This window comes from Haplochromis burtoni, unplaced genomic scaffold (assembly GCF_018398535.1).
Source record: "Haplochromis burtoni strain Fernald_Lab_line unplaced genomic scaffold, NCSU_Asbu1 Contig_107, whole genome shotgun sequence".
Classification (NCBI taxonomy): domain Eukaryota; kingdom Metazoa; phylum Chordata; class Actinopteri; order Cichliformes; family Cichlidae; genus Haplochromis; species Haplochromis burtoni.
Window position 1 is genome coordinate 205,402 of NW_024582468.1, and position 23,233 is coordinate 228,634.

Consider the following 23,233-nt stretch of genomic DNA (forward strand, 5'->3'; position numbering starts at 1 on the left):
CCTCAATAACTTTATTCCTGATCTGTCTGGTGTGTTCTTTGGACTTCATGGTGTTGTTGCTCCCAATATTCTCTTAGACAACCTCTGAGGCCGTCATAGAGCAGCTGTATTTGTACTGACATTAGATTACACACAGGTGCACTCGATTTAGTCATTAGCACTCATCAGGCAATGTGTATGGGCAACTGACTGCACTCAGACCAAAGGGGGCCGAATAATTACGCACTCGCCACTTTGCAGTTATTTATTTGTAAAAAAATGTTTGGAATCATGTCTGATTTTCGTTCCACTTCTCACGTGTACACCACTTTGTGTTGGTCTTTCACGTGGAATTCCAATAAAATTGATTCATGTTTGTGGCTGTAATGTGACAAAATGTGGGAAAGTTCAAGAGGGCCGAATACTTTTGCAAGCCACTGTACATCTATTTACAGTTGCTTAAAATCTGAGTAAATTTCAATTACTAGAAGACAATCTACTGGCTATTGTTACATTCACTTCAGTGTAGCACTAACAGGACTGTGAATATTCACTATAGCTATCAAAGAGCTTTAGTTACACAGAAACTCTGTGTATCCACAGTCTGTAGCCTAGCCTGTTGTCGCATTCTTACAGAAATACCACACATATTTGAAACTAAAACATATCCTCTTATTAGCAATAAATGTGCCAGGTGGTGACCCTGATTTTAGATAAGCTTATGGAAACACATCCTGATTATTATAGGCAGCATGAGTCACATGTGAAGTAGAATGCACTCCAAGGTTTAGTTAAGATGAAATGAAAAAAAAAAACCTTATATAAAGATATATGCCATGCAAAAAGAAAAAAGAAAAAGAAAAGCGATTGATGTCTGGTGCTGTTTGAAAAAAAATTAATTTCAGCTTCTCTCTGATGAACAGGGCAAACAAACTTTACCTGATGTCTCTGGCAGAAAGACATCTGAGTCTGAGTCATTCACCAGAAAAGGTGGAGATGGAGGGTTTGAAAAGAAGATAGAGGCAAGGTCTGACAAGAACAGGTGAAAATAATCAAGCCAACAATAAAGCAAGTCATTTAAAAGAAAAATGTAAAGAATAACATTATAATAAAACAATAAAAGGAGAAAGTAAATGGACAAAAACTAAAAACACAACAAAATCCATGACCACAAAATAAACAGACACGTGCCATATATATTTACATTAAAAAAAATAAAATAAAACCCTTTAAACACTTCTCAGATTACACTTGTTTGATGTGTGATGTGTGCATATGGGGTTGGTAATACCACTGCAGTGTATAAACAGAGATTTAACATGCTGAAAGCTGGGATTTAATTCCCGTCAGCGTATCTTAATCAGGGCACTTTTTGATGCTATTTTGACTTTAAAGCCAAGACCTTTGACAGTAACAAGATTCTGTTTGACAACATACGTGCCAGCGAGCTTTATAGCTGACCCTTTGACCCCAACTAGGTGCCAATTAACTGTGGATTATGCTTAACCTAGGCAATGGGTCAATGACAATGTCACTCTCTTTAAACATTGGTGTTGCACATGTAAATCCATGAGAAACAAGCTAAATGCTGGTGAATGTGGTGATGTTAAATGCACTCAAATTTCTTGCGGGAGGGTGGAGTGACTGTTTGATTTGTAGAAAATGGTGAAAAATGACACCGGGAAAATGCAAAGTGGGGAAAAAGCCTACAAACTCTAATAATTTGGTAATTTTAGGCTTCTGTTTCCGGACTAAACTAAAGAAGACGCTTCAAATTAAGTAGCTCGGAAGAAAAAACTGAGTGACAAGTTAATGAGTAAAAACCTGAACTGTTGTAGCATAGTTGCTTGTTGAAGTTAGACTACTCAGATTTTCATGTAACCAGAGGTAATATTTAAAAAGCATTCTCAGTCTGCAGCAGGCCCTGGGTTAATTGCATGCAGTTTTACTAAGAGGATTGGCATTTCTCTAATTGAAATAACAGTCAACTGCAACTTTTTTACCTTTGTTATAAATAAATGGATAATATGTTTTATTTTTTATTATGGAAATAAGGCAGTGATAGTCATATGAAGCCAGATCCCACCCCACACGGTGCCCGCTGGACAGTCAACCACTGGAACAACTGTTCCATCACTACTCATTTGCCACTCACTATTACCCAGTTTCTGTAATTTAATATTTGCAGGAAGTGATAAACTTTAATTATATGCTTCTGCTGTAACAAATCATTTCAAACACAAACTGTCTGTGGGTTACCTGCCGATGATGACACAGCGGAGGAAGATCCGATGGCCTGAGCTGGACTTAAAGGATCCAGAGACAGAAGGTCGTTGTTAGTCAGCCTGCCGTAGTTACGAGAGAAAGAGAAAGTCAAATAAACGGACGTCACCTTTCTAATATAAAGCAGCACATTTGGATTTAGTATAAAACAAGAAGCACTCAGAGAGCGCGAAACTTCCACCAATGCAGCTCTCTCTCTGGGCAGTGTTTACTTTTAAGGGAATAGTATTTTATTTTGGATATGTTCATTTTGTTTTCTTTGTTCTTTTGTAGTGCGGTAAAAATCAGATAAGAGCAACATGACAGATTTTAAATAGGTCTATATAGCATTATTTATCACTTTGATCTTCAGATCACAATCTACTGACCTTGAAGGAGAGGTTAGAGGTCAACTGTGACATGATATTTTAAATCTTTGCATGGTACTTTCTATTTGCACACTACACTTGTAAGAAGCATAGTTTCTTTTTGTCAAGTTGACCTTTTGGTGTATGTAAGCCAACTTTCAGTGGATGGTTAACATCACTCCACTCTACACTGTTAAAAAGTTTTACAATAGTTCCTTTAACACTTTTCGACCTATTGTGTTTACAGACAGAATGACACAGACATAAATGCTACCAAAAACATAACCTCCTTGGCAGAGGTAATAATAATAATAACTGAAATGTTCACAGATGGCGCAAACATAAAGAAAAATATGATCATTGGCACTGAGCAGGCAAAGGTTTGATGTTTTACTCCAGTACTCACTCGAATGATGTTGGCACTCTGGGTTTTCCTAGCTCATCACCTGAAGCAAGAGAAAAACAAACAGAAAAGTCAGGCCCGCAGTTCTTAACAGAGTGGTGACAGCAAATACACAGCAAGTTACTCAAAATCAAATTTAAAAAAAGATATTTGATAATTAAACCTTAAACCAGATTTTTTCCCCATTAAAAAAAAAAATTAAACCACCACCTACAGTACCACTGAAAATATATATATTTGCAGTAAGGTTAGATACAGGTGTTTAATTTTCTTATTTCTGCTTTGTAAACTGTTTTTTTGAACTTTCATCCAAATACTGCAAAAGAGTTAACACAGGAGGTTATGCTGTATGTTCAATATGGTGGTACCACTTTAAAACAAGGGATGAAGCAACTAATCAGGAAATGCCCTGTTCTTTTGTTCCCCTGCTTTAAAGCGCTGCCTTACATTGAAAAGATCCATATAAGCGACCTGAAGCAGCACTTCAAGCACTAGAAGTAAAAAGGTACTGCTGAGAGGACCCAGATTTAAAACCACACGTGTATGTAAGTCCTTCAAATTTAGAAACTGAAAGTTTTCAGTGAGTCAGTGATGTTAGCTGGGGGGTCAGCTGGCTTCAGAAGCTGTATGAAAGGCTCCCAGGAAGGGACAGTGATGAGGGCTGTGGAAGACATTTTAAAAGTGGAGGGGAAGGAAGGGTTGCAGTGTAGTGAAAAAATACTCACCGAAGCCCTTAGTCTTAGACCTTACTGTAGACACTCCTGTGATCCCTGAGCGCATGTAAAGTATACATCTATCAATGCTACTAATTTTTGCAAATTGATGTAAATGCTATCAGTGTGTGGGTTCAGAAAGCGAATGGGATTATCATTAAGTCTCATACAAACACTGACTACAAAAACAAAGTAATAAAAAGAAAAACAAGATAAAAAGAAGATTAAAAAAACTTTCTGGGTGAATAATCAGTGCTTTTACGCTTCTTTTATCAAAGACCTCGTGGAGTACAACAAACACGTTTTCATAAGCTCTTGGGGACATACACAAATTCAGCAAAACTCCCACAACTGTGCCAGCTTGCAGAAGGGAAAAGATAATTTTTGACATGTCCAAACATAAACAGTTAATTAAGCAATTAATCTTATTTGTACCATTGGAGGGAAATATCCCCCGAGCTCAGATTTATAGAAGGGAACAGTTATTTACTTTTTCTTGGGATGTGTTGGTTTTGGCTAGATTTCTGGATTTTCCCTCTTAAAGACAACCCCTTTAAAAACAACCCGGGCCAGGAAAAACGTGGTCGAGGAGTTGTGCAGTCGAGCCCCCCTCCACTTCATCCTTCACAGTCATGTAGCAACACAGATAAAGAAAAGGTCTGGAAGAAAAAAAATACTCACTGGACTGGTTCCTCCGCATCTGTCCCTGAAAGCAAAAACAGACAATGATTAATCAAAGATGCATATATCCCAAAGCCAATTACTAACCGATACATGTCAGAACTTTGTTTACTTGTTAACAAAAGGACAAAAAGAACAAGAAAGACTTGTTCGCGCTCTTCAAACTGGACTTCACGAAGGGAGAATTGATCTACAAAGTGCAATGCGATGCTGAATGGATCCCTAACTTTCTCTGGGGATTAAAAAAAAAAAAAGCATAAAAAATACCTATTAAAATACGTGTTAACACTGGTCAAAATTGTATTATTAATTATTCCCAATGGCAAAGGGAATTTTTTCCACTTAGAGTTCAAGACAGTAAATCACAGGACTACTCTCGACTCACACATACCAGACATTAAACCTAGGGTGAAAAATTCAGCAGCGCAAAACAGTGTACGTAATCTCATATAACGATCAGTCAGAGACAGCACAGAGCGTGCCTCAAACTCTTCACCAGCTTCCTTTACAGATTCTTTTTTTTTTCTCCTTTTCCTGCGACATAAATCTTCCCGGGTCCAACTGCGTTAACACAACCTATGTGAGATGCACTCTTCAGGTCCAACACTTTCGGCGAAGAATTTATTTCTTACAAGAATAAAGGTCAGGTTGGAGACGGGGGAGACAAAAAAAAGAAACAAAATGGGTTTAAGGAACATAGCAAAAGCATTTAACCACCGTTGAGCTGCGAGGCCAGGGTTTAGTCCCACAGGCGCTAAGCGGCAAATGGGTTCAATTATGGCTATTGCTGGCCACACACACACACACACAAGACTTCCATTGCTATTTCAATAAAGGGAACACCGTGGAGGGGAAACGAAACAGGAGGAGAAATGAAAAAAAAAAAAAAGACAGAAAAATGAGCACTGATGGGGGGAAAAAATCTATCAATAATTCACACCAGATGATGCAATGTTTGTCATCATCTTGGATGGAGTATATGTTTTCAGCTTTGTGTAAATATAAAATAGGCAGAGGGAGCAGAAAATAAACAAAAAGGAGGGCATATACAATCTAAAGACTACGCTGGTATTTCAATTCAAATCAGTAGTGACAGAAACGAGAATGTAATGGTGGGTTTAACTACAAATCGGTGACAGACAAGGTTTAAGGTTAAAACTCCCAATCGAAATTATTTATTTTTTTGCACTTAATAGAAAAAACATCTCTGTAAGCTTGAAAGTTATCTTTATAATTAATGTCGGTGGGGGGGGGAACATTTGTCAAAACTACGTAACGAACCCCATAAAGTATTCATAAATAACCACAACAGAGTCCTGTCTAGAATAAATGGGCTTCAATAAAACCCAAAGAGTAAAACCGAAGAAAGAAACGAGAGGGGGGAAAAACAGAGTGAGATACGACGCAAATGGCGAGGAGGAAAAGCAATGAGAGCTGAGGCTGAGAGAGACGGCCAAAGTTGGGAAAGAGGATGCCGTGACAATCGGTTAATGGTGCAGCCAGGGAGCGAGGCGGGTGAAACCCACTAGACCCCCTTAGCAACACTGAGCGTGCCCCTCTCGGCCGCTCCACAACACTATTAACAACAGCAGCTCAGTGCACACAGGCTGTGCGTTTGCACACAAGCCGTAGTGGTTTTAAAGTTTAACGACAGTGGCTATTTTCATGGAGCGCCAGAGAGTGATTCAGAGACTGAGAGATGATGAAGGACAAGGAGTTGAATGGAGAGCTCCATGACTGAGGTCACAGATCGTGTGTGTGTGTGCAGACTGCAGTGCATTGCTGTAAAACATTCCCTAAAGAGCTGAGAGTGTGTGTGTGTGTGTGTGTGTGTGTGCGTGCGAGAGTAAAAAAACAGCAACATCACACACTTAACTCAAAAATTTTTTCTGAGTTCTTAATATTTGGAAAAAGAAGATGAAAGAATAAGTGATCCTAATGTTGCTTGATATTAATCTAAATTCTAAGAAAAAAAGAAAAAGAAAAAATTGCACAAACATGAACCTCAATGAATAAGAAAACAATATAGCATGTAAAATAAACATAAAGCTTTTCAATGTAAAAAATAATAGCTTCAAGAAAGAGTAACCAATGGGAAACACCTTTGATAAATGGCAGTTTAATCTGCCCTACGAGGGGACGTTTTTACATTCTCGTGATGCCCTCTAGTGTTACACAAGCAGAGTAGCCTCCTTCTGCAGCAGGGCAAGGTAGCAACAAGTTTATCTTTGAGGATTTTACTATTTGGTGTGCTATCAGAGTGTCACGAGCCGTACCGAGGTTGAAGGCGACAGGATGATGTTTCCAATGGAGGCCTTGAGCTCATCGATGTTGGCTTGGTTCTGATGAACGCCGTTGTTTGGCTGAACGGGCTTGATCTGCACGTGGAACTTCCTGGGTTCGTCTTCGTCCTCCGAGTCGCTGGACGAGTAGAAGGAATTCTCTTTGGCATGTGAGCAAAGAAGTTAAGGAGGATAATGGCAACAACCTCAGATCAGAAACATGGGCATAAATCTGAGTTTCATTTAGCCTTGTTTAAAAAAAACCTCAACAACTCCAACGTGCCTAACAAGCGAGCCTGGCGCTGAGACAAACAAAAAAGGATATCGTTTTCATTTACTTCTGGTCTGATGCAGAAACCCTCTTCATCAACTTGAGGAACATTCTGCAAAAACACAAGCAAGATACGATTTTCCTTTCTTCCACAATTTATTTTGAGTTAACACAAAGTTAATTTTACAGGATGAAATCCTTTGTTAACGCATCTTTTCTTTATGCTGCTCATTTCAAACTAGATAAAAATAACTTTATTTTTCAAACAGTAATTCATTGTCAATTTGTTCAGAAAATTGCTAAAACTTCATGTTAAATTGTAAATGATACATTTTAAAAAGAAGGTTGATTAATACCTAACTTCAAAAGGCAAAAAATTCCAATTAAGTCTAAAATGGTGTTTTTGCTTAGATATAAATTTGTTGTAAATGAATGGGTACAATCATTCATGTTGAGGCTTTAAATAATAAAAAAATATACTACAATTGAAAATCAGTACACATATTTATAGATACATAAAACAACCTAAAACAAATAAAGACCGGGTTAAAGGGGTGATATTATGGTGATTTTTCACTATCTCATCCTACACAACCAAATTTGAGAGCCCTGTAAATTCAGCGGAATCACACAACACCTTATACCATTAGGGACAAGTTTTATAGGATATTAAGATTTTTAATGAAATGCATTATCTATGTCGGTATGAATATTTGCTGCGCATGTGTTAGAAAGAGACACTATGTGTAAGAGTGACGTTAATAGCTTGCTTACAGCATTCTGGATGTCTGCAAAGTATCCAGGCGGAGCACCATTGGCGGTGTTCTACAAGCACAGAGAGGGATGAATACATGAATACGTGAACAAGCACATCCACAAAAAACCGAAACGAACGGGAACAGAGAGATGGAGAAAGTGACCGGAAAATCATTAAAACAGAACATGGCGATAAACGAACGAAGATGTTTTCCACCTCCTGCTGTCTGAAATCAAGATAACACAACAGGGTGAAACTCAAAGATTATAGTCTGCGTCGGTGAAAGTTATACTCACAGCAGCCTCGACTTCTGTCGACTCCCTGGAAGACACAAATGGTCACGTGATCATGACTAAGAAGTGAAGATGAGTGAAGATGCATAAATTGTGCTGTGGACTGGAAATACGAGTCTCTACTCACGTAGAGTCTGTGTCCTTGTCTTTCCTCCGACCTGGGATTAATAGTTTTCTTCTTCTGGGTTTGGCTCCTTAATACATATTAAAAAAATGAAGAGCTTTAACCACAGATTTATTTAAAAAGCATCAGTTTTCAGACATATTTAATATTTGTGTCCCTCAAATGTGTTTCTTCTTTTACAAAAAGGCTTACCTTCAGCAGCAATAGCTACATTGCACTCCTCAAACTCAATGGGTCCTAATGAGACCAAAAAAAAAATAAAAATCATTTAGGTTCATTTGACATACAAAGGGTCAATGACCCACTGCTGTGAACGTTGTGAATGTGAATCACGCAATGATCACACAGACACACACACACACGCAGTCTGCCGTGCAATGCAGCGAGTGTATACAAACAAAGCTAGGCTGCTCCCAGAGGGCAGACAGGGTCAATAGCAGAGTCAACTGTGTGTCTGGTGGCCCTTACAGAGATGGCACAATCCCTCCTGGTTGACACGAAGCCCCACTCTACACCGTCACATAATCTTCCTCACAGAGAGACGCTTCTAAGCACAAAACCTCACCGCAACCATGAACCAATTCCAAATCCTTGCAGGAGCTCGGGTATTTTCAGCAAGCGGCAGGTGTGAAGGCTAAACTGCGGTGAAACTAAACCCGGCCGCGTGACACACGCACAGTTACTAAACCCTACTACGAAAAAGACAAGCGAGTGCAAGATTACATGCGCTGAAGTGTTTAAAGACACTCAGACAAATCTGCTCTTGAGCTTTAAGTAACGCCCTTTTCTCCTTCACTCCCACATGTAGAAAACGGCGAGAGAAAGAACAAACCATAAACAAACAAACATGATCGACTGAAATCGCTGAAACATCCTTGGCTAACAGGCAAATCCTTAAATCGGTTCCAGCAATTGATCAGTGCATCATTTGGAGTGAAACCAGCCATGAATTTATATGGACAAAAACAACAGCAACAAAAAACCAAATAGTTTTTGGCTATTTGGACACGTCATTTAAATGATGAGAAAACAAAAAACAACAACGTTTACGCCTAATTTACTCCTCGTCAATTATGCATATTTGCCTCTAAGGCCCTGCACTTTGATTGTCACGCCGAGTAGGCACTCACACACACACAAATGAGAAGTAAGGCATGCAATGCGTGTACGTGTCAATCAGCCAAATCCACTAGATCATGCGGTGCGTGCCTCTGTATTCGTGTGTAGTTACAATCCATTTAAAAGACTCACGCCTTCTTAGGTACACAATTAAACAAACAGTGGTTAATTAATGGTTTTAAATGGCAATGTGACTATGACTATTAGCTCTTAAAATGTGTGACATGAAAGAAATGGGTGATATACTGCACATACCTAGAAAGCTTAAGAGTGTACACAAGATTAACAGGAGGCACAGAAAGATATACAGAGAAAGAAAGATGGGGCAGGACCCTCCGGCGAAATCTGCAATACACTAACAGGACTTGACCTGAAAACAACAAAGCTAATGATATTTTAACTCAAAATATACACAGCAGCAGTTCAATGCAGTCCCCTGCCCCCCACCACCACCAAGAAGAGGCCAGTCACGAGCAGAATCGACGCATTGTTCTGAGTGTGCGATGCCGACTGAAGCGCAGGGAAGCGGCGAGTCACGAGAGGCATGCGAGCAAGTGGAGTGGATAAAGCTCACCGATGACCGATCTACTCTACTGTGCAATATCGGGCTTCGGCACTGCTGGCAAACACACAGCGGCGGCACGGAGGGCTGTTGTGGGTTTTGAGTGAGTGAGAGCTTCGTGCCAATCAAAGCAGCCCTGGCGTGCTCATTCAAGAAGACTCACAGAAGGAGGCGAGAGATAATTTCATCATCCCTGTTCGATCAGCTTTAAGAACATGTGAATATATGTCGAGTGTTGCTTTTTTGGGTGTTTTTTATAAGGAGAAGAAGAAGAAACACATCATTAACTTATGACATCAGTGTTTATTTACCCATCAGTGGTAAAAATAGTCAAACAAAAGTAGTGGACGGGGTTGAAAGATTACCCTGTGCCATCGGGATGTTTAAAAAAAAAAGGCTGTAGGAATCTGCATGAGACCCAAGCAGAGCAGGAATTCTTTGCCACCAGCATCCTGCGATCCCATCTGACAATATTTATCCACACAAACAGCCGAAAATGTCTAAACACCAGATGCATGAATATTACCTAAATCTGGACAGACATTAGGAACTGTTTAAGCATCTCCTAAACAGACAGACGACTTTGTTTATACAGGGGAAGATGTTTCTTTTCTTTCTACTCTCTGTGAGGGAAGCATGCAGTCACGCATGAGAGGAAGATGGATTTTTTTTTTTTTTAAATTGCATATGCTTCACATGGCAACTGGGAGCCAGAGAGAGGGGTGGAGTGGTTTGCGTGTCTGGCCCGCCGCCAGTTGACAGCTCAGCTGGATATCGTTGAACACGCCGACCCCCCCTGCCTCGCAGCGTGTCACTTTGGGATTGTTTCCGCAATAGAAAGTTTATTCAACCTCTCTCTCTCTCTCTAAAGGCTCCAGACCGGCCATCCGTTCAGCTATTTCATCACGGGGACAGACGGGTTATTTTTCTGACAGGGCCAGGGCTGGTGAGCAATTCCTAATGAACGCGTTTGATACGGGGAAGGAATTTTCTGACCGTTTTTTTTAAGCGTCAATTAATACTGCTGTCCAAACAAATGAAGGCCACCACTTCTTAGATGCAGCGTCTGGACACAGGGGGTCACCGTTTGTGTACACACAAACACAGCAGAGGTGACCCCTCTGCGCCCGTGACCTGACGTGATGTAGTACAAGTGCACAAGGGCAGCTTGTAATATTGCAGACTGGGTTTTGAGCTATGTTGCATGATGAGACTACAGAGGCTAATGCCAGAAAAAAAACAATACGTCAGAGACGCTGTAAAAGAAGGAAAATATCGACCAAGGAGATAAGGGAATGAGTGCGTGTGTGTGAATGAGAGGGAGGTAAGGGAGTGGATCCAAAAGTGTCTGTGGAGTTTTGCCTTGATTATTGTGGCATGGCAAAGTTTACACAAGAGTTATTGTTGAGCCCTGACCTCCTGAAGAAGTTGGTTATGCCTGCTTAGCCTGTGAACACAGCAAAGCCCCCGGTGTGTCACATGCTTACTGGAATGCCAAGCCTGCCTACCTTTACAGCAGATTACTGTGATTGACTCTGATGGCCCTCTCTCCTACCACTAATTGCCCCTCTCTATATACCCCTCCCCTCTCCACAAGCCTGGGTCAGAAAGAAGCCCCCCATACCCCATACCCCCTGGCAACAATTTCTTAACACACAGTACAGACACTGAAAAATATTAATTACTCTAAATAAAACATACAGGACCCCGGCAGCTTACCTGGTCTCTCTTTGCCCGTTCCTTTGCTTTCAGCCAGTTTCTGGATTAAGCTCTCAACTGATGTGTTCTCGATGTTCCTCACAAATTCATGGTGGACCTGGAAAGGTTCAAAAAGAAATCAGATTTACCCATGATCTTAAAATTTATAGTCTTCTTTAAATGAGGTTGTGGTGATTTTTAACTGATGTAGTGCTTAGAGCGAGTTGGTCAACTAATGGTAGAGTTTGTTTGTTACTTGTATAAAAGAGGTCATTTGGGACCACTTGCCAGGTAACATTTCTCTTAAAGTGTGATAAGAAGATGATGTGCAAATTTAAGTGCTGCCTGCAAAGCCAGATGATATTTTCCTCTAAAATCTGGCCTGTTTTTTCACTGTGCAGTAGCTACAGCTCAGTTACAATGTACTTAAAAGTTGAAAAAAAAAGGTCTTTACCCTCTGCAAGCAAATACCTACACAAATGAAAAAAACCTCAGTATCACAAGCCAAGCATTGATCTTTAGTGTAGCTACAGCGCTGTTAGAACCCCCCCCTCAACTCAGTGATTCACGTTATTACCTCCATGCAAAATGAGGGGGGTGTGAGCAGTTTGCTTTGTCTGTTTGTTTGTGGGCACAATTATTCAAAAAGTTTTGACCCGGGGCTTGGCCCAAGTCAGAAGTGACTTTTGGAGTCCATCAGAATGCAGGAATCCAGAAAGCATTTGTTGCTTTTCAAATCATAACTTTGCAGACAAATATATTTAATAGAGAAAAAAAAATGGGAGAGACAAGTAAATATCACAGAGGTGACATCCTTTTGGATCCAGAGGCTCAACTGATGCATGCCATGAAGGTTAATTTACTGCCTTGGCAGACGTATGCAATTTTGGACTCCTCTTGTTAAACATTTTCTCTGCATAACTGAATCAATTAAACAAGGAGAAACTGCTCTGTTTGATAGGTCATTTATAATGAGGCACATTAAACTTAATGACTGCTTTTAATGTCAATATGTTTGATTATAACATGACAGAAACCAGTGTCATTCGCTTAATAATCTTTATGAGCACATATCTGACACAAGTAACAAGATTTGTGAGACTGGAGATTTTCTGGGTTTCAGCAGTAGTCTGTTTGTGGTCCGACTTCTACTGACAAGTACTGTATGAACACACCAAGAAGCCTCGACTGAAAGCCCCAAAATACTGACCGTTGCCCCCCCAGATGATAGGAATGGTTAGCAATAGGTTAGTGCTGCCACTTGCTTTATGATATACAGGAACGGAGAGCTTCCTGCTGTTCCTCAGTAATATGAGCTGTGTTGCCTTTGGTCGGCATTTAAAACCATTTGTTTTGTTTATTTTGCATGCGGAGAAATACTGTACTTTACTGGCATTCTCTTGTGTCAGGTTGCATCATTGTTGCTGGCACTGAGATACCCTTTGGGTAGTGTGAGAGGAAGGATAGTGTTTGCTTGTTTGTTTTGGATGTGCGTATGTGCTTGTGTGTTTAGTGAGGGGGAAGTGAAACTGACTGACTGAGCCATCTCAACAAAACCATTTAGATTTGCGTGATACTGTAAGCGCAGAGTGGCTCCACTATCAAAAAACACGCATACGCACACATATGTGTTTGCCCCCCGGGCCCCTGTGGCGAGGTGGAGTGCATTAGCCTTCTGTGCCCTGGCAGGAGAGGATGTTGGTGGGGGTCGGGTTGAGGAGGTGGGGGCAGGGAGGTTGCAGTGGTGAGGAAGTGTGCTCAGTACAGTACACGCAATCTGTCAGGTGCTGCTGCCATGATGGAGGCTACTAATGTCATCAACCCTCACTCCCCCTATCTCTATCTCTCTCCCCCTCTCTCTCTCTCTCTCGCTCTCACACACAGACAAACAACAAAACTCCCAGAGAGTCTTTCGCCCACATGCTCGAAACATGTATCTGCCTTAAAGGTATCCTCGCTCGCACACAAACGCTCACTTACCAAAACAAACACAGCACGCACACAGACAGACGCAACTACCCTTATGTGAGTTCAAAGCTCTCTGAACAGCAAACCACACTCAAATATGGACCAAACATACCTTTCAAATCTCCCATGCCTACCCAGCTTGTCTGAAGAAACTTGTATGTCTAATATTATCACTGCGGTTTTTGTGTGTTTGTGTGTGCTAGCCTCTTTGCTGGCATGATACAATAGTAGTGCCGGTAAAGAAAATGGTCCCTTCACCAGGCTTGTACCATCTGCGTCCAATGATGAACAGGTGGCAACTGCTTTTTTTTCTTCTTCTTTTTTTCTTTTTTTATGTAGGACAGGTTAAAAAAAAAGAAGTAAAAAACAAAAAGCTCAAACAATAAAAATTGTATTTTAAAGAAAATGGCAACAACACTAACAACTGTAGTAAGTATGTTAAACACAGACACACGGAGTGCTGTGGAAAAAGTATTTGCCTAAATTTGGTTGTTTTGTTTTGTTTTTAGCTCAAACAAATGGTAAATGGCCTGCATTTGTATAGCGCTTTTACTTAGTCCCTAAGGACCCCAAAGCGCTTTACACTACATTCACACACACATTCACACACTGGTGATGGCAAGCTACATTGTAGCCACAGCTGCCCTGGGGCGCATTGACAGAGGTGAGACTGCTGGACACTGGCGCCACCGGGCCCTCTGACCAAACAAATTTCAATATTAGTCAAAGATAACCAGGGTAAACACAAAATGCAGTATTTGAATGATGATTTCAGTTATTAAGGGGGAAAAAAAGCTATTCAAACCTACCTGTCCCTATGTGAAAATTAGCCCCTGTGAACCCTTGTTTCACCCTAGGCAGCAGGAACTTGAATAATATGTTTGCAATACCTGGCAATGAGTCTTTCATACTGCTGTGGAATTTTAGCTCACTCTTCTTTGCAGAATTGTTTTAATTCAGCCACATTGGGAAGGTTTAAGTGTGAATGGCCTGTTTAAGGTCATGCCAAAAAATCTGAACTGGATTTGAGTCAAAGACCTTGATTAGGCCACTTTTTGAACCATTCAAAAAGTGGACTTGCTGCTGTCTTTTTTTAAGTGCTCTTGAGCTTCAGGACACAAACTGATGGGTGGAAATACTCCTTCATGACTTCCTGGCAGAGAGCAGAATTCATGGTTCCATAAAGGGCAAGCCTAACCCCTAACCCTTATGGAAAACCATCAAAGTCCCGAAGCAGCAAAGCAGCCCCAGAACATCCCAGACCATCGCACTACCACCACCATGCTTGACTGCTGGTATGATGTACTTTTTATGAAATGCTGTGTTAGCTTTAGACCAGATCTAACGGGACTTGAACCTTCCAAAAAGTTCAGCTGTTGTCTCGTCAGGCTACAGAATATTTTCCCAAAAGTCTTGGGGATCGTCAAGATGTTTTTTGGCAAATATGAAGCCTTTGTGTTCTTTTGGTCAGCAGTGTCAAATTGAACTCTCCCATGGATGCCATTTTTGCCCATTATCTTTCCTATTGTTAAATCATGAACTCTGACCCTAACTGAGACAAGTGAAGCCAGCAGTTATTTAGATACGGTTCTCGGCTCTTTTGTGACCGCCTCGTTGAGTCGTTGATGTGCCCTTGGAGTAATTTCGGTAGAACAGGCACTCCTCGGAAGGTTCACCGTTATTGCTTTGTAAGGCTTTCCCAGCTGACAGTGTTTCTCGGCTGTTTCTTTTGATAGTGGCATAATGAGTTGCTCTCTGTGAGCTTTTATCTTACTTCACGCTTTGTCAGACAGGTTCTAGTTAAGTCAGTTCTTGACCCTAGAGGTTTAGTGAAGTTGAACTCAGCTTTTTTTTTTTTTTTTTTTTTTTAAACATGTGGTTATGGTAATTACAGTTACTTCATGATTTAACAGTTGGGTCAATTACTTTTGCACACATGTATATTTAGATGACCGTTTCCATTTAATAACTAAATTAATATTTTGTATTTACTCGGGTTATCTTAGACCAATAATAAAATTAGTTTGGTGATCTTAAACATTTAATTCTAAAAAATGTGCAAAAACAAAAAAACCTGAGAAGCAGTAGTTTTTACGTCATATGTACATATGTTGAATAGTTTTACACACTCTTCTTCTACTAGCAGAAGCCTTGTAGATATTTGTGAGCATGTATGTGGGATTGTATACCTGGTGATGACTTTAACAGGCCCCTGATGGCAGTATGACTGGTGGTGTACTAACATAAACAACTGATCAAATCCTTTATGAAAGATTTATAAACACCTGTTTATATTCATAAGCAGGTATCTGGCTAACCGATGAACTGATAAACATAAAGGTTGCCTCATGGTAGGGGTTAGATTAGTGGAGGTGCTATGCTGCGGTTCTGCCCATCACCTCTGTATCTACATCGTGATGAACCCTAAAGAGGAAACAGTTTCTAACGTTTGACTTTAGTTTTGTGGTTTTCACAAATGTTTGAGTCTTGGTTCAATGCTACACCCCCTTTAGAATACATTTTTAGAACTTCTAACTAAGAAACACTTGTTTAAAATCAGAGAGTTCACATCTCGCAGATTTTTGTCATTATTTAAATGAAAACGTGAAACAGTTCTTTAGCTGCTGACTTTCAACCACAAATATAATTTTTTTCACTGTCATTAGTAATATTATTGCCTTTTAAGAAAAAATGCTCCAAATAACCAAAATGCTTTTATGTGGAAAAACATTTCGGTTTGTAACTTTTAAAAAAATATGTGCGTAACGCGTAAACATTTTTTTTTCAAGTTGTCCTGGGGCTACAATGACACGTCAATAAAATGACATCCAACGACAGAAAATAAGGGCACTAAAACAACTTTTATTAACAACTGTTATTCCCAGCCGTGTACACTGAAGAGGATTTCTTTTTTAGACTGTCCACAGCTAGACTCTGATTCTCTTGGTGGAGTTGCGTCGCCCTCTACAGATCTTAAGGGAACTACAGCAGCAGCGTTAGCACAAAGCAGCTACAGATTAATGAAACAGAGCACCAGATTGTAGTTAGGTATTCTGTGTGGCACTGCTAAATATGAGTGCTAAATAACTAAATGAAAAGCAATCTCTGGTTCACGCTGAATACTGATTGATGTAGTTCTGAATGATGTTTGAAAGCCTTCACAATTGTGCTTGATGCCAAACCCAAACCCAAACACACTGCTCCAGAGAGGAAAAAGAGGCCCGTGCAGCACTTTTTACTACCATACACAGTATTTGGCAAAGTCTCTGCCCTTGTGGAGGTGCTTTCAATAGACTGAGAGGGAGTTTTGATCTGAGAGGGAGTTTTGATCAGTTTCTAATTGCTTGGCATAAAAGGATGAATGGACCATTTCCTGCTCCTCGGTTAAATTATTAGCGAGATCAAAGACGACACTAATTGATATGACGCACAGTGAACCCAGTGAGCACAGCCTCAGGTCAGCGAGACACCTACTCCACCCACAGGAATGTCTGTGCGTGTGTGTGTGTGTGTGTGTGTGTGTGTGTACATACTCACCTCTCCTATCTGAATGTGTGTTTCATCCACATACAACGAGTACGACTGAATGATCTCCTTCATGTGGAGAATGTGGTTTTCTTCGATGTCTTGGAATTTCTGTAAGACAGGGTTATGATATTAATGGCACAGCGATGTCACTTTAAGAAGGCTTCACCTGGTTAAGAATTAGTATTTGGGGGGATAACTATGTATATACAAATATGTGGTCAGCATACATTAAAGGAAATAGGTTTGTGCTACGTCATTTAACAAAAATCTGTGGACATTTAGTTCTTTCTAACCAGCTGCTGAACCAAAATATATATATATTTTTTTGTCTCTTACAGGAACCTGTTTGTGCAATCTGTCTCTATGCAGCAAAAAAAAAAGGAAAAACGAATAAAAAAGCTTCAAACTTGAAAACAAATTAATTGCATGCCAAAAAATTTGTATAAAAAAAACGTACAAGTCAAAGGCCAAATGTGAGACTTTGCTTCTGTATTTGGTTCCTGTGACTTTCTTTTGGTGTGTGTGTGTGTATGTCTGGGTGGTCTCTGGCTCAGGAGCACATATAGCTCCTCCCACCAAGACTCAATTCTGGACGTGACATATAGTGATGAGGATTCATTTCAAGTATGGTGTGGACCACAAACTTAAATGCTGGTACTTACTTCCATTTGTGTGTGACTCTGGGCTTTGAGGGTAAACCGAGGAGAATGAGTATAAATAATCATAAACTGGAAAATCGCAGGGGGACCGGGGGGATTGAGCCTTTCTGACCACGAAAACACCGGATAAAGAGCATCCGGCCTCTGCATCTACACTTCAGAGACTTGCATGCAAAATAAAACTGCACTTTTGTCTTCTGCCATGATGACAGCTCGCACAGGCTCACACACAGACAGTCAAAGGGAACACACATGTCGGCGACACGGTGATGTCAGAGAGCACATGTGTTCAGTGTTTATAATACACGTCTACATGTGTTGCGCTGGAGATGAGCCGTAGACTGTAATTCGGGGGAAGCGGCAATGCTGCCTTCTATAGGGGAAAACAAAACCACTGGGCTAAATGGAACCAGCTCTGGTGGCAGCGCTGCTGCGGTTCAGGAGGATACTGAGACCAAATTCTGTTGATCTGATTTTAATTTGGAGTTTATCTAATCAGCGCTTCAGATGGATTCAATTACACAATGATTCCGTTAAGGGGGAAAAAACACAATCTGGAGATGATACAGGGCTCAAAGCGTGGAACAGAAACACACATGTGCGCACACACACAGAACTAACAGATTTACCAACAAAAGTGTTGCATACCACAGAGATAGACAACAAACAGAGTTTGTGAGCATGCATTTGATTAAAGCACATGCACAAAGAAGGAGGGAGAACCAGCTAATAAATACCTGTGCAGTTTCTGTCATCTTCTGTTCAAACTCAGACTTAGCTGTGGCATATTTCTCCACGTATGATTTGTAGGTCTCTGTGGCTTTTTTGGCTTTCACTCCAGCCTGCAGAGCATAAACAAACAGATAAATGACTATCAAGTGTTTGTATATTGGAGACAATGACTGTCAGTCTTTCAGGCTCCTCTGACAAAATGGCAAGAAAACCGATCTCCACTTAACATCTGAAGCCTTTGGGGTTGAACTTTCAGTATAGACTCCTCTATTAAAGCACTTCATCATGCCTTATTACCAGACCATGATTATGTGGGAGTGTGTACGTGCGAGTGTGGCCTCCCACCTTGTCTACATCTCTCTGGGTGGCCCCCTCCTTGCGGAGGCGTTCCTGCTCCACAATTTTGGCATTATAGTTCTCCTTGGACTTCTGCAGAGCCTGGAAGATGCTCTGGATGTTCTGGACGGCCTCAAGGGTAGACGCCACCTCTTCTTTTGTCTGAAAACACACATGTCGTATAGGGTAAGCCTAATAACAACACGCCTTGTTTAAGATGCGAGTTTGAATGTGTCTGAATGTGTCTGTGCAAACTGGCTGCATGTGCCTTTGGCACAGTATAGCAACTAGCAATTAATAAACTCAAAGCATCTGATCCATTCTTAAAGCCTTTCGTCATTCTCATGGATATAAAAAGAGGTCTTTAATGGAGGGTAAATGCTTATGAACACTAAAACCACATAAAAAACCTTGCTTGATCATCTGTTTTACTAATTAGCATCATCCCTAAACCCTCTCATGTACTCATTATGACACCATTATGTTGTAATGCGCACATCACTGGATAAAAAAGAGAAAATGTTAAGTATTTTATCATATTATGTTATGAACACATTTATCTAAATACAGTCTTATATTGTTTTAGCAAGAGAGCCAAGAAACATAAACAGCTGAGAGGAGCAGGGAGTTGTGGGGAAGTGATCAAGAGAAACTGTGACCGCCTTTTTGTCATGCTCTAAGCACAAACACAACTCCCCTAATGCCGAGCTCCTATTTTACATTGTGCTCCGTGGCTTCATGCATCAAATATGAGTTCATCCTGCGTCTCAACAAAACGAGGTGGCAGAGTGAGGTGTAAAGAAATGCCTCGCAGAACGACACCACGAGCACATCACTGTGGTTTTGTCAAGATGGAATCTGCCAAAACTATATCCCCTCTCTTGTACATGGCTTACTTTCAGCTTCTTTGACTCTGAGGACAATCACTAGAGTGTGAAACAATTTGTAATGGTGGAAGGTTAGAATGGGTTTAAATTTAAATAGTTCATTTTGTTCAGTGAAGATGAGTTTGTGTCAAAAGTGGAGCAGAAAACCACTTTAATCTAACTGAAAGAAAAACAGCATTGGTGCAATCAAACCTCAATTAGTATTTACAGGAATGTAAGTATCAAAAATGCATGGTTCAAAATGTTCTCTTACTGTGCATTCATGCGGTGTCAGAGTAATAGGAAAGTACGCTTAGAACAACTTGGAAAGTTTGAGAATATTTTGATGCAAGAGTTGGCTGAATGTGACACAAAAACACAGAAAAAATGCCACATATAAGTAATCATTGGGTTGATGCTAAGAAACTTTAGCTAACAGTTCACTGTAACTGCTTAATGTGTGTCACTTTCAGCTATCTTTAGTTAATGAATTAGTTAATATCACATCAGGTTCCAGTCTCTGTTTGCTGTCTGCAGAGGTGTGTAGATTAATCAGAAAGTGAAAAGTTGTTATTATTATAAGGAATTCTGACAACAATGGATCTGAAGCAATACTGGAAACAGCTATAAAGGTTTTCTACAAGTGATCTGAGGAAGAAAAACACTTTTTTTGTACTTGTCATTTTTAATGTTCAACTTTAAAAGCACGCAAATAGAAAATCAGAAGACAGACTTCATCATATTGCACTGTATCTGTTTTTTGTGTTCACAGTTTCTCCAACACCAAATGTCCTTACCTTTTTGTGTGCTTTGGACTGCTCTTCCACATATTTCTGAACCTCTTTTATAAGTTCCTGTAGTTTCCTCACAAGTTCCATGTGACAACTGGCCAGCTTCTCTGTTGAACCTTTAAACACGTCCCACATCGGAGCAAATGTCCTGTGATAAAGAAAAGAATATTTACATATTTAAATTCATATGAATTCATTCAAGCATCTTCTTTAGAAAGTCACATGCATCGCGCTTATTATATTTAACCAAAAAAATTAAAAAGTAAACTAATTGAAAAGAAATTGTAAAACTAAATAAAATAAAATAATCTAGAAAATATCCTACATATCGTTTTGAGAATGGATCATTTGTATGGGCAGAAATATGTGCCATCAGAAACTGAATTTGAATAAGTTAAATTTGAATTTGAATTGCTCAGATTGAATCTGAATTGTAACTTGAATAAATGCTTTTGAAAACTGAATTTGAATTAGTCTAATTTGAAATTGAATTTATGGTTTGAAAATGATCATCACTAAATTGAAATTGAATTTTATATTTTGAAAATGAATTGATTTGCTTTGAAACTGCATTTTATCCTTTAAAAATTCAGCTCTCGAATAATTTCAGTTTCACTTCTCACCATTCAGTTTCAGTTCCAAAATTCAGTTTTTGGAACTTACATCCGGTTCCGGTTCAAGCGCAGATTAATAGAACTACGTTTTACTAGCGGACCGAAAGTGTTACTGACGGGAATCTACAGCGTCTTGAGCTGAATTAAGACTTCAGAAGTCATTCGTCATGTCGAATGACCAGCGGATAAACTCTCAGGTTGGTAATAAATGTATTACATGTATAAGAACAAGCGTCATGTTAACAAATGATAGCCGTACGAGTAACTTTTATGCTTATTGTAGCTGTTAGCTAAAAACGCTAATTTAGCGTAGTTTGCCCTGAATTCAGCTTTGACATCAAATATGATCGACTGTTTCTAGTAGAATTCCAAAGTTGTCATCTTGGACCCTCTCAGAGTACCCCCTCTGTATGCTTGCAGAGACCCCTACAGTAGGGAAACATGCAAAACGGTGTCCAAACCTTTGTATTTTAGCTTTATTTATGTCTTACACAGCATCCCAACTCTTTAGCTAACTTAATAACTTTAGCTAAAGTGAATAGTTAGTCTAATTCATTAGTGCAGCATTACTGGATCACCTCTGTTTGAAGTGATATAATATGATATACAACTATCACTGAAACAGCAAACTTTGTAAATAAGCAAACAACACTTCTCATTCTCTAAACGTTTGGCCACAGCTGTAGATTACACTATCAGTGCTTGTTCACTCTTAACAATAATTACATTTCTAAATTTACTTTGTGCATTTACAGGTAAACAATATCTAATATTTTATCTAAATGACTGCTTTGTCTTTGAAAAGGGTGAAGAGCCTGAGGCCGGTGACAGTCCAGTTCTACTCTAAGTACATCCTTACAGTGGCTCACAGGACAAGGCCACATTCCTGTCCTGCCAGAAGAGAAGAGAAGCTTCAGAGTCTTCATGCAGTTCAACCACACCTGTCATATTCCATATGACAGGGGTCTCAAACTCCAGTCCTCAAGGGCCAGTGTCATGCAACTTTTCCATGCCCTCGAGGACTGGAGTTTGAGACCCCTGCCGTATGGTGTTCATGCTGTTTTCTACCCCACAGTTACAGCATGTCTGACTGCCTGTTCAGCATATGCAAAAATATATGAGTTTAAGCATGTGATGACTAAGGCCTTCCATTATGGTGTTTGTCATCACATGTCACAGACATCTGGATGATCATTTGGAATAAACAAAAAACTAAAAACTTGTTACTTCATCTTATCTTTATTATTGTTCTTATTTTACATTGTTAGGCATTAGGTTTATTTGTAGTAGTCCTTTCCAACTTCTTTCCCTCTTCCATGTTACTGTGGCAGCTTGTCAGCATCTATTTGGGGTTGGGAGTGGAACAGAAAGTAAGGAAATCCAAAGTGCCATTAAAACCAGGAGAGGTTCTTATATTTCAGAAGAAGGGATTAATTCAAAAGACCTCAATGCCATATTTTATTTAGGAACCCTAGAGAGCACTTTGCAAAATAACACATTCTTATAATTTCACCCTCAGATGAGCCAAGCTACGACTGTCAGGGAAGGTGATGTAGGTACAGAGCATATGAGAGTGGTTAAGTTAATGTCTCTTGTCTAGATGAAGGCACAAGAGGGATCATGGCAAGGCGTAGAGATTCAGTATCTTCAGTCTTCAGTGGACACTCCATTTCTGGCACAAAACACCTGTAAAAGATGGTCGATTTAGGAGGTGACCCGACAACTTCAGCCTGTCAAACATATTAATGGAGCAGTATGTTTAAAAAAAAATAATCTAATTAAGCATGCACTCAGTACCCTAAGAATTATTATGGTAGTTAAACACAGTGATAGTTGTATATCATATTATATCACTTCAAACAGAGGTGATCCAGTAATGCTGCACTAATGAATTAGACTAACTATTCACTTTAGCTAAAGTTATTAAGTTAGCTAAAGAGTTGGGATGCTGTGTAAGACATAAATAAAGCTAAAATACAAAGGTTTGGACACCGTTTTGCATGTTTCCCTACTGTAGGGGTCTCTGCAAGCATACAGAGGGGGTACTCTGAGAGGGTCCAAGATGACAACTTTGGAATTCTACTAGAAACAGTCGATCATATTTGTTGTCAAAGCTGAATTCAGGGCAAACTACGCTAAATTAGCGTTTTTAGCTAGCAGCTACAATAAGCATAAAAGTTACTGTACGGCTATCATTTGTTAACATGACGCTTGTTCTTATACATGT

General features: G+C 39.9%; 1 protein-coding gene and 1 long non-coding RNA gene across 8 annotated transcripts in view; one reads left to right on the forward strand and one right to left on the reverse strand.

The window, feature by feature from the left end:
- fcho2 (FCH and mu domain containing endocytic adaptor 2) overlaps nucleotides 1–23,233 on the reverse strand; it is a 50,512-nt gene that overhangs the window by 11,488 nt on the left and 15,791 nt on the right. For 3 of the 7 annotated variants that reach the window (XM_042223239.1, XM_042223242.1, XM_042223243.1), the window contains exons 4-19: nucleotides 20,399–20,540; nucleotides 18,745–18,897; nucleotides 18,405–18,509; nucleotides 17,018–17,116; nucleotides 11,534–11,630; nucleotides 8,326–8,370; nucleotides 8,137–8,203; nucleotides 8,013–8,037; nucleotides 7,734–7,784; nucleotides 7,014–7,071; nucleotides 6,683–6,858; nucleotides 4,407–4,431; nucleotides 3,738–3,782; nucleotides 3,016–3,055; nucleotides 2,239–2,324; nucleotides 919–1,008 (exon numbers count right to left, since the gene is read on the reverse strand). In XM_042223239.1, coding sequence (XP_042079173.1) covers nucleotides 919–1,008; nucleotides 2,239–2,324; nucleotides 3,016–3,055; nucleotides 3,738–3,782; nucleotides 4,407–4,431; nucleotides 6,683–6,858; nucleotides 7,014–7,071; nucleotides 7,734–7,784; nucleotides 8,013–8,037; nucleotides 8,137–8,203; nucleotides 8,326–8,370; nucleotides 11,534–11,630; nucleotides 17,018–17,116; nucleotides 18,405–18,509; nucleotides 18,745–18,897; nucleotides 20,399–20,540 — 1,304 coding nt within the window. The remainder of the gene's footprint in view (nucleotides 1–918; nucleotides 1,009–2,238; nucleotides 2,325–3,015; nucleotides 3,056–3,737; nucleotides 3,783–4,406; nucleotides 4,432–6,682; nucleotides 6,859–7,013; nucleotides 7,072–7,733; nucleotides 7,785–8,012; nucleotides 8,038–8,136; nucleotides 8,204–8,325; nucleotides 8,371–11,533; nucleotides 11,631–17,017; nucleotides 17,117–18,404; nucleotides 18,510–18,744; nucleotides 18,898–20,398; nucleotides 20,541–23,233) is intronic. The other 4 variants (XM_042223241.1, XM_042223244.1, XM_042223245.1 and 1 more) reach the window with 2 other exon arrangements.
- LOC121814951 lies at nucleotides 21,153–21,972 on the forward strand. Its single transcript, XR_006054676.1, has 2 exons — nucleotides 21,153–21,203; nucleotides 21,812–21,972. It is a non-coding gene; the product is annotated as an uncharacterized LOC121814951 (long non-coding RNA).